Raw genomic sequence first — 20,472 nt, 5'->3', positions numbered from 1 at the left:
GTTTTACTACTTAACCACTTCTGATCCTGGCCACTTCAGTTTTCTTACAAATGATGTGCATGTGCACGTGAAATCACTTCAGCTGTGTCCGACTCTGTGCAACCCGATGGACTGCAGCCTGCCAGGCCCCTCTGTTCATGGGATTTCCAGGTAAGAATACTGGTGCAGTTTACCGTACCCTCCTCCAGGAGATCTTCCCGACCCAGGAACTGAATCCGTGTCTTTTATATCTCCTGCCCTGGCAGGCGGGTTCTTTACCACTAGCACCACCTGGGAAGCCCCTTATAAATAACATGGGATGTTAAAACCTGTCTTCCTTACCTTACAAAGTAATAATGAGAAAAAATCTAGTTTATATTGCTTTGAGAACTGAAATAAGATAGACAAAGATAAGGAAAATATAAGGCAGAAATGAGCGTAGTGGTCATCTCGGTGGTAGCAATAGTAAAAACATTAGTACAGTATATTTTCTGATTTCTATGCAAAATAAAATCTACAAACTCTACTGTTCTTAGGCATGTTCCTGATAAATAAAAATATCTAAATGAAGCTTAAAAAAGTACAGTCTTTTCTACAATGCAGAAATACAAAGGGTTATGAGAGACTATTATGAACAACTCTATGGCAATAAAATGGATAACCTGGAAGAAATGGACAGATTCTGAGACAAGTTCAATCTTCCAACACTGAACCAGGAAGAAATAGAAATTATGAGCAAGCCAATTACGAGCACTGAAATTGAAGCTGTGATCAAAATCTCCCCAAAAACAAAAGCCCAGGACCAGATGGCTTCATAGGAGAATTCTGTCAAACATTCAGAGAAGAGCTAATGCTTATCCTTCTAAAACTTTTTCAAAAAATTGCAGAGGAAGGAACACTTCCAAACTCATTCTACAAGGCCACCGTCACCCTGATACCAAAACCACACAAAGACAACACACAAAAAGAAAACTACAGGCCAATATCACTGATGAACATAGATGCAAAAATTTTAGCAAACAGAATTCAGCAACACATCAAAAAGCTCATACACCATCATCAAGTTGGGTTTATTCCAGGAATGCAAGGATTCTTCAATATATGCAAATCAATCATTGTGATACACCATATTAACAAATTGAAAGATAAAAACCATATGATAATCTCAAAAGATGCAGAAAAAGCCTTTGACAAAATTCAGCACCGATTTATGATTAGAACTCTTCAAAAAATGGGCATAGAAGGAACCTACCTTAACATAGTAAAGGTCATATATAATAAGCCTACAGCAAACATTATTCTCAATGTTGAAAAACTGAAAGCATTCCCCCTAAGATCAGGAATAAGACAAGGGTGTCCACTTTCACCACTATTATTCAACATAGTTCTGGAAGTCCTAGCTTCATCAATCAGAGAAGAAAAAGAAATTAAAGGAATCCAGATCAGAAAAGAAGTAAAGCTCTCCCTGTTTGCAGATGACATGATACTGTACATAGAAAACCCTAAAGATAGTATCAGAAAGTTACTAGAACTAATCAGTGAATTTAGCAAAGTTGCAGGATACAAAATCAATACACAGAAATCACTTGCATTTCTATATGCTAACAATGAAAAATCAGAAAGGGCAATTAAGGAATCAATCCCATTCACCACTGCAACAAAAAGAATTAAACATCTAGGAATGAACTTACCTAAGGAGACATAAGAAATGTACACTGATGAAAGACACTAATGAAAGAAATAAAAAATGACATAAACAGATGGATAAATATTCCATGTGCCTGGATAGGAAGAATCAATATTGTGAAAATGATTATACTACCAAATGCAACCTACAGATTCAATGTGATCCCTTTCAAATTACCAAAGGCATTTTTTCACAAAACTAGAACAAAAAATTTCACAATTCATATGGAAACATAAAAGACCCCAAACAGCCAAAGTAGTCTTGAGAAAGAAGAATGAAGCTGGAGGAATCAACCTTCCTGACTTCAGATTATACTACAAAGCTACAGTCATCAAGACAGCATGGTACTGGCACAAAAACAGAAATGTAGACCAATGGAACAAGATAGAAAGCCCAGAAACAAACCCATACACCTATGGGTACCTTATTTTTGACAAAGGAAGCAAGAATATACAATGAGCCAAAGATAGACTCTTCAATAAATGGTGCTGGGAAAACTGGACAGCTACATGTGAAAGAATGAAATTAGAATACTTTCTAACACCATGCACAAAGATAAACTGAAAATGGATTTAAGGCCTACATTTAAGACAACTCTTAGAGAAAAACATAGGAGAACACTTGATGACATAAATCAAAGCAAGATCCTCTATGACCAACCTCCTAGAGCAATGGAAATAAAAAGTAAACAAGTAGGACCTGATTAAACTTAAAACCTTTTGCACAGCAAAGGAAACTACAAGCAAGGTAAAAAGACAGCCCTCAGAATGGAAGAAAATAATAGCAAATGAAACAACTGGCAAAGGATTAATTTCCAAAATATACAAGCAGCTCATACAACTCAATGACCAAAAAACAAACAACCCAATCAAAAAGTGGGGAAAAGACCTGAAAGACATTCCTTCAAAGAAGACATACAGATGGCAAACAAACACATGAAAAGATGCTCAACATCGCTCATTACTAGAGAAATGCAAATCAAAACCACAATGAGATATCACCTCATAGCGGTCAGAATGGCCCTCATCAAAAAGTCTACAAACAATAAGTGCTGGAGAGGGAGTGGAGAAAAGGGAATGCTGTTGCACTGTTGGTGGGAATGTAAATTGATACAGCCACTATGGAAGACGGTATGGAGATTCCTTAAAAAAAAACTAGGAATAAAACCACCATATTACCCAGCAATCCCACTGCTAGGCATATACCCTGAGGAAACCAAAATTGAAAAAGAAACATGCATCCCATTGTTCACTGCAGCACTGTTTACACTAGCTAGAACATGGAAGCAACCTAGATGTCCATCAACAGATGACTGTCTAAAGATGTGATACATATACACAATGGAATATTACTTAGCCATAAAAAGGAACATGTTTGAGTCAGTTCCAGTGAGGTGGATGAACCTAGAACCTATTATACAGAGTGAAGTGAGTCAGAAAGAGAAAGATAAATATTGTATTCTAATGCACATATACAGAATCTAGAAAATGGTACTGAAGAATTTATTTACAGGGCAGCAATGGAGAAACAGACATAGAGAATAGAATTATGGACATGGGGAGAGGGGAGGAGAGGATGAGATGTATGGAGAGAGTAACATGGAAACACACTACCATATGTAAATAGAGAGCCAACAGCAATTTGCTGTGTGGCTCAGGAAACTCAAACAGGGGCTCTGTGTCAACCTAGAGGGGTGGGATGGGGAGGGAGATGGGAGGGAGGCTCAAAAGGGAGGGGGTATATGTATACCTGTGGCTGAGTCATGATGAGGTTTGACCAAAAAAAAACCAATAAATTCTGTAAAGCAATTATCCTTTAATAAAAAAAGAAAAAGAAAAAAAAGAGTGCAGTACAGTCTTTTCTACTATTAGTTCATTAAAGGTTTTCAGTGCTTGATGTGTGTGTGATTTTTTTTTTTTGTTGTTGTTACTTGGAGTAAAAGTGCTATTATTAACCCTGTCTATTTTTTTGTTACTTGGAGTTAAGAGTGCTATTATTAACCCTGTGCTATTATTAACAACTGTCTGCTTTTGTGTTCTGTAACAAAAAATGTTTGGGGCCCTATTTTTGCAGTTTACAGAGTAGGTGAGGAAAGTGGGAGTGGCAGAGGATGGGGTTTACCCCACTGTACCACAACATGTATCTGCGCTAATACCCCATTCTGATGAGTCAACACAAACACGTTACCATAAGCAATACTGAAACAAAGACCAGGCATCCTGCACCTGGCGTTAATTTTTCTTAGACTCCAGATGCCTATGCACAGAAATCACAAGACCAGCAGTCAAAAAAATGCAAACTGCACGCAAGAGGAAGATAACAAGATAGCAAGATTTTGCCTTTTGTTCAAAAACAAAAGTGACAATTCCATTCCATTTCACCAGGAATCTGCAAACATTCATTCAGATCCAGGCTGTTGCAATTATCCAGGTCGCTTCAGATAATAGTTGTTGTTGTTGTTGTCCCCTTTAGGTTGAACATCTCTGTAGATTAAGTGCCATCTTTATTAAGTGTCTTTACTAATAGAAATTCCATTAATAGCCTTGTTCATATTCTTCAGAAGGAAATAGACTAAAAACAGGGGTGTTACTAGACACAAGTGCAAAGCGAGGCTAAGAGGAATAAAATAGAGAAAGAAATCTGACATGATTGAGGATGATGAGTCAAGTAATATTTAGAATCCGGAAAGGACAAAACACATTTGGAACACCGTGAACTAGGACTGAAACTCATCACTGAGCAAACCCTATTTAGAGCTGACCTAAGCTTATGATGGTTTAAACTCAACATCCAGGGGCTGGAGGCAGGGTCTGCAAAAGTGTTGGTGGAGCAGATCGGACAGGTTTCAAGGATGTTTGAGACAAGTAGGATTATTTCCTCGTTATCAATCTCACTGATGCCTAAGTTCTTACATTTTAAGTATTAATCAGTACATACAGATTTGTTTAGCAAACATCATATTTAAGGCAGTGTACTTAGGACTGTAGAATGTAGGCAGAGGAAACACATGAGGTTTTTTGTTTGTTTTTTAAAAAACTTCTATTGGCATGTAGTTGCTTTACAATGTTGTGTTAGCTTCTGCTGGACAACAAAATGAATCAGCCATGGTAGTGGTTTAGTCACTAAGTCATGTTTGACTCTTGTGACCCCATGAACTGTAGCTCACCATGCTCCTCTGTCCATGGGATTTCCCAGGCAAGAATATGGGAATGGACTGCCATTTCCTTCAGGGGACCTTCCTATATTTTCTAGACCCAAGAATTGAACCCAGTCTCCTGCATGGAAGGTGGATTCTTTGCCTACTGAGCCACCAAGGAAGCCCTGTATGTACACATATTCCCGCTCCCTTTCAGGTTTACCTCCCAGGGAAACACATGGTTTGCTCTGCAAAGAGTTTACTGCGCCATATGAAAACAAGAGAAATCCTTCAAAGGCTTATAATATAAAACAGAGAAACAGCACAAGAGATACAGGCAAAGAACCACAATGAGGGTGAAGGGGAAAGGCAGATGGAGCGAGGATTTGAAGGCCTGCTTTCTTTCATGGTCATAGCATCTATATGATCTTTGAACAAGGTACTGATCCTCTAAAATGGAGATAATAATATTAGGGCCACTTGCTGTTGGTATTGTGATGATGAAACGAGAAACGTAGATTAAAGCCATATGGATGTAGGTTTCTACTCTTATGTTTCTTCAAGGAGTGCTAATCAGGGTTGAAATAATGAGGGAGAAGGTGTATCATCTGGTTACATTGTCTGAGGCAAGTCTCATGGAAGGAAATGTGAGCTGTCTTGAAAGATGGAACGTCACTTTGTGGCTCCATAACTATTCCATTCTTCATTTTCTGATTGACCTATAGGATTCTTACCTTAAATAAATGACCCGTCTCTCATCTCTGTTCTTCCTGACATTCCTTCTGAAGCTCAAAGAGGAACATGAGAACCTGAAGAAAACTGATGACTACACCTCACTCCATACTATTCTCTCACGCCTCAGCGTCTCTGCACCTATGTGGCCGCCTCACTCATTCCCTTCACCTGGTAAACCACTATTTTAAAACCATCTCAAGACCTCTCTCCTCTTTTTATTCTTCCTTGGGCATCTTTCCTCTCCACTCAAGCAGATGGGTCACGTCCACCTTGCTGCATTTACTGTGGTTTGTATATCCCTAGATTGCTGCTTTCCACATGCTATGCTGCACTTGTTTTGGTTTCAGTGGTTTTCTCCTTATTCTAGTGAACCTATTAAAAAAATGGGCTCTGAAGCCAGATTAACTAGTTTCAAGGCCCGGCCTTTCCATTTATTAGCTGTGTGATCATGAGGAACTTACTTAACCTCTGTAAATTTTGTAAAGTGGAAATGACAGCGCCCACATCAGAGAGTTGTTGCCAGAATTGAATGAAATATATGTGAAGGACTTAGAACAGTATGAGACACACAACAGGTGCTCAGCATATAATATCACTTTTATACTAAAGTACCAAGTCTGGGATGTGTCAGAGGTCAGACAGGATGTACTAATTGTTTGCTAAAGAAATTAATATGCATTTTAAGACTACAAAATATTTGGCAAAGAATGATTTATTTGTTTAGTTTGTAGTGGCTTTGCAAAATATCTATAATTGCTATACTATTTTGATAATAGATGTATATTACATATATCTGTATATGTAATTGCATATGAGCAATATTAAATTACAATTGTGACAAACACTGTGAACAACTCTCACAGGATAGTATTCAAGTGTGCGGTACAGATATGTATTAATTGTTCATTTAATGTTTGTCTCATCCACTTGAATCTAAATGCCCTCAAGGTAGGGCTTGAGCTTGTGCTATTTTTTGCTATCTGCCCTGGCATATTACATAATTTCTGATACATAAAATGTATCTGGTAAATACTGCTTGAATGGAAGATCAGATGGAAGATGAACCATGTTTACACAATTAGTAAATATCTTTACTGTTCCTTTCTACTTGGAATGCCCTCTTCTATCATCATCAAATTCTGTTTGATCTGTATAACCCAGCTGAGATCCATGAAGCTTGGCACCCCTTAATTCTTAGGGCAATTCATGGGTACTTAAGGCACTCAACAAGGTCCATTTGAAAATTCCTGGTGGGCAGAATTCCATATAAGTATCATCAGGGGTTCTGTTGATTTAATCATTTTAGTATTTCAACCAGTGCTTGGCAAGCTACATGACCTTCACATTAGACCAAAACCAAACATGGTGGCCAGCAGTACAAGGAAAACCAATTTTGTACATTTCAGCAAAAGACAGTCAAGCACCAGTTGGGCAAAGGGTAAGGCTCTCTCTGCCAAAGTAGTGGTGGGACAGACAAGCTGAAGCGCACTTTCAGGTCTTCATCCCATGTTTCCTCGCTCCAGTGTGTATTTTAGGCTGCACATGGAGGTTCTCTTGGGAAGATTATTATAACTTGAGATTTTATGGCAGGTTTATTATTAGTACACAACTGCCCTGACTGAAAAACTGCTTGTGATCTATAGCTTATTGTGAGTGTCAGAGATGATCCAGATGAGCCACGTGGCCCGTATTCTAATGCTGTGTTAGTAATCCACATTTACAGGAGATGCACAGACAGCCTGTGAAGATTTCAGGTCAGTGTTTCTAAGATCAGCTACATCAAAGTATGTCTATACTTCCTGAGTATCATTCACCTCTTAGTGTTTTATTTTAAAAGGCAACAAATCTATTTTAAAGAAGATAATTATGTCAATATAGTTTTTAATTCCCTTAATATGCTTAATGCATCATTGTGAAGATGTGTAGTTTAAGAATATATCTGGATATTCTAAAAAAAAAAATGAAGGGTATCATTAGCCAAGAATGTCACATACTCGGTTATGTATATGTGGGTAAATGTGTGTGTGTGTGTGTGTGTGTGTGTGTGTGTGTGTGTATGAAATACACATCACTGGGTTTAAAAAGTACATAAAATATGGAATAAATGAAGCTCTTTCCTGAGACCTGAATTATATATTCTAAAATTAAATAAATTGAGGTTCAGTTTAAACAGAATTATTTTCAACTGGTAGTAATATTTTAATAATGGCTATGTTTTCTAAAAGTAGTCCTCATAAAATCATGATGACATAATGATACATTTAATGCAAGACTTGGAAGCAATCTGAGAAGAGTCGAGAGACTGACAAATTCCTAATATCTTTGGAAAAAGATTTAGAACAGTCAAAATGAAGAAAATACGGATAAAATTTGAATATGTCTATGTAAATGCCTGCAATATGGGGGCCCAGACACAAGAATGGAAGAAGAGTAGCCCATGGACTATACTAACTGAAACCAAGTCTATTTTTCCCCAGAAAGGTCTATCTTCTGCACTAACACATTACCACTCCCACCATCACAGCCACTGCAGTACTTTAGTCCAGGTTTATAGTTATCTCCAGATGGATCTGAATAGAAATGATTTTATGAAGTCAGTATAGACAAAGCTGGTGATGAAAACTGCCCTGTAGTAACTTGAAATGATGGAATTGGAGACACTCAGTTGATTTCATTCATTCCGCCCATGCTCACCAAGCGCTCTGTTGTGCCAAGCACTATGGTAGACCCTAGGAATAGATACAGCCTATATTCAAGGAGTTTGATACATGAAAACAAAAGAAAACAAAACCCCAACAAATATCACTTCCTTTTTCAAACCTATTTTTCTTTTCTCCTCAACTCCAAGAAGTTGCAATATAATTAGAGAGACAGAAAAGAAAATACAATTAAGTAATTTGGGTGATAGATCGGAGGTGCCTGAGATCTCAAGGAATTGAGAAAGGAGAAAATAGCTCTGTCTTAGCCAGAGAAAGCTCTACAAAGGAGGAGATACCTGCGCTTCATCAGGGGTATCATAACCTTCATGATAAAACAAAGGAGGAAGAGTTTAATAAAGATAGGAGAAGCAAACTTTACACAGCAGATTCCAGTTCAAAGTTGAATAATTATGACTTAGTCTGATTTAGAAAGCTTCCCACCAAGAATGGTTTAAACCCTTGCAAAAACTATGTTTTATGTCCTTGAAAATTAAGATAAACTTACAGAGATCCAACCAGAAAATAGTATTCAATGAGAAGAACTTTAAATCTTTGAAACAGGTGATTCCTCAGTTACCGAGAAAAACATAATGAAATCTAACTTGAGTCAGTTGAAAACAACTTGAATTTCAAAGAAGATTGAATCCAACTCTCTCTATGTCATAGATAATGTTTTTCTTAAGGAATTCCAAATAACTGTTTGCAGGTCTTAATTTTTAAGAATGTTCTCTTATTTTTAATAGATTATCTCAATCCTTCAAAAAAAGATCTACTTAAAGAATCACATATTTTCATATTCTTCTTGCAGGTCCCATTCATCCCACCTCAGCCTATCAAATGTAGCCAGCCTGTTCTTCTGGTTTGATCATTACAAGCACAAACATTGTATCTGCAGTGGAAAACACGATGACACTGACTCACTCATTAACTCACCTAATGTATCTATGCACTTTCAAAATACTAATTTCTAAACCATTTTTACAAATCTCTAAGTAGAGCATCACTACTTTCCTAAAGGAACAAACACACTTTTCAGGGAGAGGCTTTATGGTAGATTTTACTTGGCTAAGCAAAGAATCAGAATATAAAACTAACTTTTGGCTTCCTGATTTAAGTATCAAACCCGCTGCAAAAGATATTCAAGCCATTCTAAGTGCTTTTGGGGGAACCAGCCAGGAAATACACACAGTGTGCTGTTTCAAATGTTAATATGAAGAATATCAATCCTGTGCCCTTTCTCTACTACTTGTTACTGTTAGAAACCACTATCTTCAGTGGGGTAAGTTTCCCTGGACCACCTTTTACTCTTTCTCACCGATCAATATTTAACCCTTTAATAATTCAGATTTCACACAGAGCAAAAACAGACATATTTTTCTCAAACAAAAACTACAGAGAAGATACCACATCTTTAAATGCATAGAATATATACATTTTACCTATAGCTATAAAGGAAGAAATAGCAGAAAAGTGAAAGAGTCTCTAGGAAAATAAAAGGAATGCCCCTTACCGGAATAAACGCATGTTGCATAGCTTGTTCACATTGTTTTAAAGAAGCAATAGTATCCCACAGAAGCTGGTAATTTTCAGCCCGAGAAGCACTTGGCCGCTGCATGGCGAAAGCTAGTAACACTCAAACTGAGCTCAAAGAACCCAGTTGAAGAAGGAAGGAAAAAAAAAAAAAAAACCCTGCAGATCTGTTACATAAACTTCTTAATTAGATCTGCTACACAAACTGCTATCTTAAGACTTAAAAAAAAAAGTTAATCAGAACATTTCTTTTGGGGGATAACTGGGCATGACTTGAACAGAGACAGATGTTTTCATTGGGAAGGATTTTCGTTCCCACACTTGTGAAAAGCAATCCCATCAGTGTTGCCCTGTCTTTACACGGATCTGGCGAAACTGCACATACCATAAGTGTGTGGGGGGAAGGAAGTAGGAGGGAGAGAAATGTAAAAAAAAATATTTCCACCAGAAGATTTGGGTGGCAGGCCCCGGAGGTAGAATTTGAATAGCTTGTGAAAAGTAGTAAAATTGAAGGGAGTGGGTTACACACACACACACACACACACACACACACACACACATAGAGGCAGGTGTCTACACTTGTCTGCTCTGTGTGAAATATTTGCCTTCTCACAGTGTCATTTAATATGTCCAATTATTCTCTCAGTTTAGCTATGATCTAGATGTGATATATTTTTCATCTATAGGGTATTACTGCCTTCATTAACTGCAGTTATTTATCTAGGGTTATTTCTAAAAGCTAGCTAGAAAATCTTTGAGGACAACAGGAGTCAATAATTTATCTTAAAATCCAAGAGATTTTAGAAGACCTTTCTATTGTTTCATATGTTAGGTAAAAGGCACATTTAGTTCTTCTAGGTAGAATTTATATAAATAATGCCAGGAAAAGTGAACCTTCAAATATTCCAGGGGCCTGAGAGTGGGCTACACGTCACTGGAATATGTTAATTCAAAAGAAGTTGCTTGCACACTTTAGCAAAAAGGCATGCAGGCAGGCTCAATCATTCAGTTGTGTCCAACTTTTTGTGATACCCCCCTGGACCCTCTCTCCATGGGATTTTCCAGGCAACAATACTGGAGTGGGTAGCCATTCTTTTCTCCAGGGGATCTTCCTGACCCAGGGATCGAATCCGCATCTCCTACATTGGCAGGAAGGTTCTTTACCATTGAACCACCTGGGAAGCCCAACAAAAGGTGTAAGTTGAACCTAAGTAAAAACTGAACAACAGAATATAGCAACGTATTTTGAAAGTCCCTTCCCTTCAGACAGGAGCCCATAAGGTAAGATGAGGCTCCACTAGCCCTTAGGCTGTGGGATCATTGAGGCAAGGGATAAAGCACCTTGTAAGGTACTAAGCACTTTGAAGCTCCAAAGGAATTTATGTTCTCAGGACTAATTACACAGCCAACAATGGGGTTATCGATTCATGTATTTTTAGGAGTAAGGGGTAAGCTGAGGGCAATACATAGCATGATGAGTAACTTGTGCTTTTAATTGACCTAGAAAATCCAAGGAGTGTAAAACAAGGTAAAAATTGTAGAAAACAGTGTGGTAACATAAATGAAGGATTTTAGCTGTATTATTTTTAGAAGAGCTGCATGATTTGGGTTACCTAGATTTTCTGCATTTGTACCCTGGTGATGGTGGGTGAGTTCATACTAATGACCTTGCTGTGTGAGAGTCTCAAAGGCAAAGTGTGCCTCTCATCTCATTTATTTTTCAATTTTGAACTGAAGGAATTGCAGGTAGAATTGATCTTTCAAAATCTCTACCTGGGCTAATTTGCAAGGAGGTTGTTTTTCCTTAATATTTCATGAGTACACACCATAAGGCTACTGCCATTAGACAATTTGTTTTTCAGATTCAATTCAAGCAACTTCTCTTTTCCCCATTCATGGTGTTCTCCTGTTCCGCTCACACCCACAGGCCCTCCTCTGCTTGACTGGTCCCTTACACTCTCCCATCTGCCCCAGCCACATGCTTCCTCCTCATGCATTGTCGACCAGCCAGCCTGCAACTCCCAGAAAGTGCTCCTCCACTAGCTGGTATTTGTATTTCCGATCAAACAACAGGAAAATAAAAGTTGTTTTCTAAGTTATCCTCCAAAATATCCTTTCAGAATACCTTGAACAAATATTCATCATTACTCCAGACCTCAGCCTCTGGGTCTTCTGTCCTGCCTTGGACTTCTTCTACTTACTGTTCATCAGATTCCTTCTTGCGTTTTTCATTTAAGCAGCATCTTTTAAAAGATTCTTCTTTCCTTACTCTTTGGCCAAAGGGTAGAGAATCCACAGTCTGCATGTAGAAACTCTACATGAAAAACACTCTTGAAATCATGCATTCATTCATTTATTGATCCAAGAAGCATATCAAGCATCTCCCATGAGCTACATTTTTTCACTGTATTATGTATGGGCAAATGGATATATCAGATGTTGATTTTGTTTTTAAGGAGCTTAGAGTTTAATTGAAAGGATGATGCATGGGCACACATAACAAAAAAGACAAGTTAAAAAAGGGTAAGTATCATAAAAAAGCTGGTATAAACTATTTATAAAACAATGAAAAAGAAAAATTACATCAACTAGGAAAATTAGGGCAACCTCATAGAAGACTTAGCACTTGGCTAGAGGTTAAAGTTAAGGTATAATTTGGACTTGCAGAGATAGGTAGGGGGCATTCCTAAAGAAGAAGACCTAGAATAAAGGCTCAGAGTGGGAAAGACCATTACTAGTTTTTTCAAGGAAAAAAAAAGAGAAAACATGACCCCAAGGCTCAGATGGTAAAGAATCCACTTGCAATGCAAGAGACCTGGCTTGTATCCCTGAGTTAGGAAGATCCCCCGGAGAAGGGAATGGCTATCCACTCCAGCAATCTTGCCTGGAGAATTCCATGGACAGAGGAGCCTGGTGGGCTATAGTACCTGGGGTCACAAAAAGTCAGACATGACTGAGCAACTAACACTTTCACTTTTTCATGATTATTACTGGAGTCAAGTAACAATTATTGAATACAATTATTATTCTTGAATAAAATGTCAGTAGCTTCCTGTTCCTAATTCTAATCAATGTTAGCTTTAACCAGTTCTTAAAGCATCAGTGTGCATAAATTCAGTGAAACTAAACCTCGTGAGAGAGTAAATGTCACATATTTCTTTCTTACTCTTTAAAATAGGAATATTGATATACTTTGGAGGGGTTAGGTGGCTCAAACATTTCAGACATAATTGCTTTTTTTAAAAATTCAGTACATATATCATGTTTTTTACTCATACACAATCACTTCTGTAAGTTCTAAAGTCTATTACTTTCGATATTCAAGTGAAGTCCACCATGACTCTTAACCTGATCTAATGTTTGATGTAATTCAATTTGGCTCAGTTTAACAAACATTTATTGAGCTCTACTATGTGCTAAGTAAGCACTAAGATAAAAAGATAAATATTATATAATGTCAATTCTCTACTTATTTTCAACAACCCCTCAGTATGCATTTACTTCTGCCCACAAAGTAAAATGTTATACATATTTTCTTCTTGTGAGCACATTGCCTGATATGTAAAGCCTACTATTTTCTGTTAAACCCCCAGTCACTAGGCCATATGTCCATAATATTGAAATACCTCTAAATTAAATTAAAGGACTTAGAATGTTAAAAGTACTTTTTATTCGGTAGCATTGCCATGCTCAAACAGGCCTGTATTTGAAAGCTTTCTGCTGGGACTGGTTTAAATATAACTTCGTGGCAACAGAAATGGAGCAATGGGGATTAGATTTACATTCCTATCTGAAAAAAAAAAAAAAATGGAACAAAATATATGAAACAATTAGTCAAAAATGGACAGAGAAGAAAAATCAGTGAACTCTGGGAGATAGGAAACAAGATAAGTCCTGTGACTGCCCCATTTAACACCCTGAATGTCTAGGCCACATCACAGAAAAAGGGGATCCAGTTGGAACCCAGTGAACTTGCTGAATTGAGAATACAGAAATGGTTTTCTGGAGAAAACAAAGCAATAGGGGAAATAGAGAAATTCATAATTATAATTGGAGTTTTCAGTATACTACTCTGAATAATTAATATACTAAGCAGTTTCAGTGTATAAGGATATGTAAAACCTTTATGAAACCATCCATCAATTTAGGCTAATATATCCTTAAAAAACCCGGACTTCCCCGGTGGCTCAGCAGTTAAAAAAATCCACCTGCAGAAACTGTGGGTTCAATCCCTGGGTCAGGAAGATTCTCTGGAGGAGGGCATGGCAACCCACTATAGTAATCTTGCCTGGAAAGTCCTATGGACAGAGGAGCCTGAAAGGCTATAGTCCGTAGGGTCGCAAAGAGTCAGACACGACTGAAGTGACTGAATATGCACCTTTAAAAAAACATTCCACCCTACCACAGCAATCTTCGCAAGTGCTCATGGAACATTTACCAAGATAGAGCATATTCTGAGCCATAGATCAAATTATAATAAATTTAAAAGAATTCAGGCCAAAGAAAGTATATTCTCTTACATAGTAAAATTAAGTTGTATCAGCAACAGAACAATCTCTGAAAATTCACAAAATATTTGACAAGCAAATAACACACTTTTAAATTACCTACTGGCCAAAGAAATCAAAAGTAAGTGAGAATGCATTTTGAACTGAATGAAAAAAAAAAAAAACAACACAATATGTCAACATTTGTTGGATGCTCTTAAAGCAGTACTTAAGGAAAGAAGAACAATACACAAAAAATATTTTCATGACCCACTTAACCAAGATGGTGTGATCACTTACCTAGAGCCAGAAACCCTGGAATGAGAAGTCAAGTGGGCCTTAGGAAGCATCACTACGAACAAAGCTAGTGGAGGTGATGGAATTCCAGCTGAGCTATTTTAAATTCTAAAAGATTCTGTGAAAGTGCTGCATTCAATATGCCAGCAAATTTGGAAACTCAGCAGTGGTCACAGGACTGGAAAATGTCAGTTTTCATTCCAATCCCAAAGAAAGGCAATGCCAAAGAATGTTCAAACTACCACACAATTGCACTCATCTCACACGCTAGTAAAGTTATGCTCAAAATTCTCCAAGCCAGGCTTCAACAGTATGTGAACCGTGAACTTCCAGATGTTCACCCTGGATTTAGGAAAGGCAGAGGAAACAGAGATCAAATTGCCAACATCTGTTGGATCATCAAAAAAGCAAGAGAGTTCCAGAAAAACATCTACTTCTGTTTTATTGACTATCGCAAAGCCTTTGACTGTTTGGATCACAACAAACTGTGGAAAATTCTTCAAGAGATGGGAATACCAGACCACCTGACCTGCCTCCTGAGAAATCTGTATGCAGGTCAAGAAGCAACAGTTAGAACTGGACATGGAACAACAGACTGATTCCAAATCGGGAAAGGAGTATGTCAAGGCTGTATACTGTCACCCTGCTTATTTAACTTATATGCAGAGTACATCATGCAAAATGCCAGGCTGGATGAAGCACAAGCTGGAATCAAGATTGCCAGGAGAAATATCAATAACCTCAGATATGCCGATGATACCACCCTTATGGCAGAAAGCAAAGAGGAACTAAAGAGCCTCTTGATGAATGTGAAAGAGGAGAGTGAAAAAGTAGGTTTAAAACTCAACATTCAGGAGTTGAGCTGGAGGAGTTGCTTGTATATTTTTGAGATTAATTCTTTGTCTGTTGCTTTGTTTGCTATTATTTTCTCCCAATCTGAGGGCTGTCTTTTCACCTTGCTTATAGTTTCCTTTGTTGTGCAAAAGCTTTTAAGTTTCATTAGATCCCATTTGTTTATTTTTGCTTTTATTTCCAATATTCTGGGAGGTGGGTCATAGAGGATCCTGCTGTGATTTATGTCGGAGAGTGTTTTGCCTATAAATGACCCAATCAAAAAATGGGCCAAAGAACTAAACAGACATTTCTCCAAGGAAGACATACAGATGGCTAACAAACACATGAAAAGATGCTCAACATCATTCATTATCAGAGAAATGCAAATCAAAACCACAATGAGGTACCATTACACGCCAGTCAGGATGGCTGCTATCCAAAAGTCTACAAGCAATAAATGTTGGAGAGGGTGTGGAGAAAAGGGAACCCTCTTACACTGTTGGTGGGAATGCAAACCAGCATAGCTGCTATGGAAAACAGTGTGGAGATTTCTTAAAAAACTGGAAATAGAACTGCCATATGAGCCAGCAATCCCACTTCTGGGCATACACACCAAGGAAACCAGATCTGAAAGAGACACGTGCACCCCAATGTTCATCGCAGCACTGTTTATAATAGCCAGAACATGGAAGCAACCTAGATGCCCATCAGCAGACAAATGGATAAGGAAGCTGTGGGACATATACACCATGGAATATTACTCAGCCATTAAAAAGAATTCATTTGAATCAGTTCTAATGAGATGGATGAAACTGGAGCCCATTATACAGAGTGAAGTAAGCCAGAAAGATAAAGACCATTACAGTATACTAACACATATATATATGGAATTTAGAAAGATGGTAACGATAACCCTATATGCAAAACAGAAAAAGAGACACAGATGTATAGAACAGACTTTTGGACTCTGTGGGAGAAGGCGAGGGTGGGATGTTTCAAGAGAACAGCATTGAAACATGTATATTATCTAGGGTGAAACAGATCATCAGCCCAGGTTGGATGCATGAGACAAGTGCTCGGGGCTGGTGCACTGGGAAGACCCAGAGGGATCGGGTGGAGAGGGAGGTGGGAGGGGGGATCGGGATGGGGAATACATGTAAATCCATGGCTGATTCATGTCAATGTATGACAGGAACCACTACAATTTTGTAAGGTAGCTAGCCTCCAACTAAAAAAAAAAAACAACAAAACTCAGCATTCAAAAAACTAAGATCATGGCATCTGGTCCCATCACTTCATGGCCAATAGATGGGGAAACAATGGAAACAGTGACAGACTTTATTTTTGGGGCTCCAAAATCGCTGCAGATGGTGACTGCAACCATAAAATTAAAAGACGCTTGTTCCTTGGAAGAAAAGCTATGACCAACTAGACAGCATATTAAAAAGCAGAGTCATTACTCTGCCAATAAAGGTCCGTCTAGTCAAAGCTATGGTTTTTCCAGTAGTCATGTTTGGATGTGAAAGTTGGACTATAAATAAAGCTGAGCATCAAAGAATGATGCTTTTGAACTGTGGTGTTGGAGAAGACTCTTAAGCCTCCCTTGGACTGCGAGGAGATCCAACCAGTCAATCCTAAAGAAAATCAGTCCTGAATATTCATTGGAAGGACTGATGTTGAAGCTGAAACTCCAATACTTTGGCCAGCTGATGCAAAGAACTGACTCAATGGAAAAGGCATTGATGCTGGTAAAGATTGAAGGCAAGAGGAGAAGGGGATGACAGAGGATGAGATGGTTGGATGGCATCACTGACTCAATGGACAAGAGTTTGAGCAAGCTCTTGGAGTTGGTGATGGACAGGGAAGACTGGTGTGCTCCAGTCCATGGGGTTGCAAAGAGTCTGACATGACTGAGTTACTGAACTGAACTGACTGAAGGAAATAATGGATTTTCTGTGGTGGCTTACATAGTAAAGAATCTGCTTGCAATGCAAGAGACCTGAGTTTGATCCCTGGGTCAGGAAGATCCCCAGAAGAAGGGGATGGCTACCCACTCCAGTATTTTTGCCTAGAGAATCCCATATACATAGCTGCCTGTTGGGCTCATCCACAGGGTCACAAAGAATCATACATGACTGAGCAACTAACACTATACATCACTAAACACTTATATTTGAAAAGAAAGAAAATCTTAATTATCTAGCTTACACCTTATTAAAATAGAAAAAAAATCTAGCAAATTGAAGCCAAATAAAACAGAAGAAAAGGGAAAATAGAAAAAAAAAATACAACTAACAGCTACTTCTTTGAGAGTATCAATACAATTGATAACCTGTTAGCAAGACTAATGAAAGAGAAAAATTTTCAAGATTAGAAATGAGTGTAGCATCACTACAGATACTATAGCCATGGAAGGTCTAATAAGGAAATCTTGGAAACAATTTGACCCCTTATATGGAACAAATTCCTTGAGAGTTTTAAGCTACTAAAGCTCACTCAAGAAAAATAAGTAATCTAAATAGCCATGCCATATTCCTAATGAAGTTTTTATTTTGTAACTAAAAACTTAACCCTCAGGAAACTCCAGGCCCAGATGGCTTCTGATGAATCCCATCTAAGAAAAAAAATTAATTCTACACAAATTCTTTCAGAGAACTGAAGAGGAAAAAATACTTTACAACTTGCTTTTTTTTTTTTTTTTTTTTTTAAGGCCATCAATAGCTTGGTACCAAACTAGATGAAAGTATTACAAGAATAAGCAAATATTCACATGCCCTCATTGCTGTTGCTTTGTTCCTCCATCACGTCTGACATTTTTGCTACAACATGGACTGTATCCCATCAGGCTCCTCTGTCCATGGGATTCTCCAGGCAAGGATACTGGAGTGGGCTGCTATTTCCTTCACCAGGGGATCTTCCCGACCCAGGGATTGAACCCACATCTCCTGCTTGGAAGGCCTGTTCTTTACCACTGAACCACCAGGGAAGCCCATGCTCTCGTTAATATATATGAAAAAAAAAATTCTAAACACATTTTAGCAAATTGAATCCAATAACATATAAAGGGGGTAATGCATCATAATCAAGTAGGTTTAACCCTTAAAAATGACCTAACATAATTCATCATATTACAAGCATTTAAAGAAAAGAAAAGAAAAGGAAAAAAAAAGAAAAAACCAAAAACCTGTGCTCAACAGACAAAGAAGACACTGCAAAAACCAATATCAATTCCTGGTTAAGGGAAGAAAAAAAATCTCTCAGGATAAAATAAGGACGTCCCTTCTTACTACTTCTGTTCAGCATTGTCTGAAAGGTTCTAGACAGTTAAACAGGTCAAGAAAAAATGTTGGAAAAAAAAATAAAAGTATCTTTCTTTACTTTTGACATAACTGTCTATGTAGAAAATCACTGGAATCTAAAGTAAACTTCAGAATTTATAAGCGAGCTTAGCAAAATTGCAGAACATAAGATCAGCATACAAACAACCAACTTATTTCTCTTTACCAACAATAAATAAATGAAAAATTAAGAAAAAATACTATTTACCATAAGGTTATAAACATAAAAAACTTAGGGATACACTTTATAAAAATATTTATAAGCCATGTACACTGAAAACCACAAACCTTTCCTCAGTGAAATTAAAGATATATAAATGGAGAGACACATGAAGTTCCTGGGTAATAAGACTCAATATTCTTAAGATGTCATACACTGAATATTATAGGTTCAGTACAATGCATACCCAGTCAAAACCCCAACAAGGTTATCTGTTTGCTTATGTGTTTGTTTTAGAAAAACTTACAAACTGATTCGAAAATCATAGGGAAAGTCAAAGAATCTAGCATAGCCAAAACAACTTTGAAAAGGAAAAATAAAATCAGAGAAACAATACTACCTGTTTTCTAGACTTACTGTACAGCTAAAGGTAATCAAACACTTTGGCACTCATGTGCAGATAAACAGATCAGTGGAATAGACGAGGTTTTTCCAAGTGACACCAGTGGTAAAGAAGTCACCTGCCAATGTAGGAGACAAAAGAGGCTCAGATTTGATCCCTGGGTTGAGAAGATTCCTTGGAGGAGGACATGGCAACCCACTCCAGTATTCTTACCTGGAGAATCCCATGGAGGGAGGAGCCTGGAGGACTCCAGGCCATGGGGGAGCAAAGAGTCAGACACGACTGAAGTGACTTAGCATGCTCACAGCAGACTAGAAACGCCAGGAATCAACCCACACATCTGGAGCCAATTTATTTTCAACAAAGGTGCAAAGGCAGTTCAATAAAGAAAAGATAATCTTTTCAACAAATGTTGGTGCAGTAATTAGACACCCATATGCAAAATAACAAACTTTGATATATACCTCTTACTACATAAAAACTCAAGATAGAATATAGAACTACATATACAGCCTAAGTGCAACTTCTAAAACGCAGAATATCTTTGTGATCTAAAGGTTAGATACACCACCAAAAGCACAACCATAAAAGAAAAATACTTGATAAACTGGACATTGACAAATGGAAGTTTTCTGTTCCATGAAACATTGTTAGGAGAGTGAAAAGACAAGTCAGAAAATGCAAGCAAACTTACAAACTATATACTTAATATAGGATTTGTTTCTAAAATATATAAGGAACTCTCAAAGCTAAGAATAAAAGAGTCAATTAAAAATGAGCAAAACATTTTAATAGACACCATAAATGAAGATATATATGTCTCAAATGAGCATGTGAAAGAGTATCAACATTATGATTAGAGAAATAAAAATGAAAATACTACCACACTCCAATTAGAATACTAAAAAAAAAAAAAAACAACTGACCATATCAATGATTCATTAAAATGTATAATACTGGACTTCTCATACACTGCTGGTGGGAATATAAATACTACAGTCCCTCTGGAAAGAGTTTTGTGGGTTCTTAAAAAGTTAAACATGTATGTACATGTCAATCCCAAACTTCCAATCTATCCCTCTCCCCCACCTTTCCCCCCTGCTAACTATAAATTCATTCTCTAAAAGTCAGTTAATCTGTATCTTATTAATAAGTTCATTTGTATCTTTTTTTTTAAGATTCTAAAC

General features: G+C 37.5%; 1 protein-coding gene across 26 annotated transcripts in view; it reads right to left on the bottom strand.

The window, feature by feature from the left end:
- The window catches only part of DLG2 (discs large MAGUK scaffold protein 2), a 2,233,668-nt gene that overhangs the window by 871,096 nt on the left and 1,342,100 nt on the right, over window positions 1-20,472 (bottom strand). For 2 of the 26 annotated variants that reach the window (XM_070457202.1, XM_070457204.1), the window contains exon 1: window positions 9,747-9,877. The exons of 23 other annotated variants lie outside the window; for them this stretch is intronic. In XM_070457202.1, coding sequence (XP_070313303.1) covers window positions 9,747-9,851 — 105 coding nt within the window. In that variant the 5' untranslated portion in view covers window positions 9,852-9,877. Of the gene's footprint in view, window positions 1-9,746; window positions 9,879-20,472 lie in introns of those variants that run through there. One more of the 26 variants, XM_070457199.1, reaches the window with a different exon arrangement.

Source organism: Odocoileus virginianus, chromosome 28 (genome assembly GCF_023699985.2).
Source record: "Odocoileus virginianus isolate 20LAN1187 ecotype Illinois chromosome 28, Ovbor_1.2, whole genome shotgun sequence".
Lineage (NCBI taxonomy): Eukaryota > Metazoa > Chordata > Mammalia > Artiodactyla > Cervidae > Odocoileus > Odocoileus virginianus.
The sequence above is the reverse complement of the archived record's forward strand: the minus strand, read 5'-3'. Positions and strand labels throughout refer to the sequence as shown.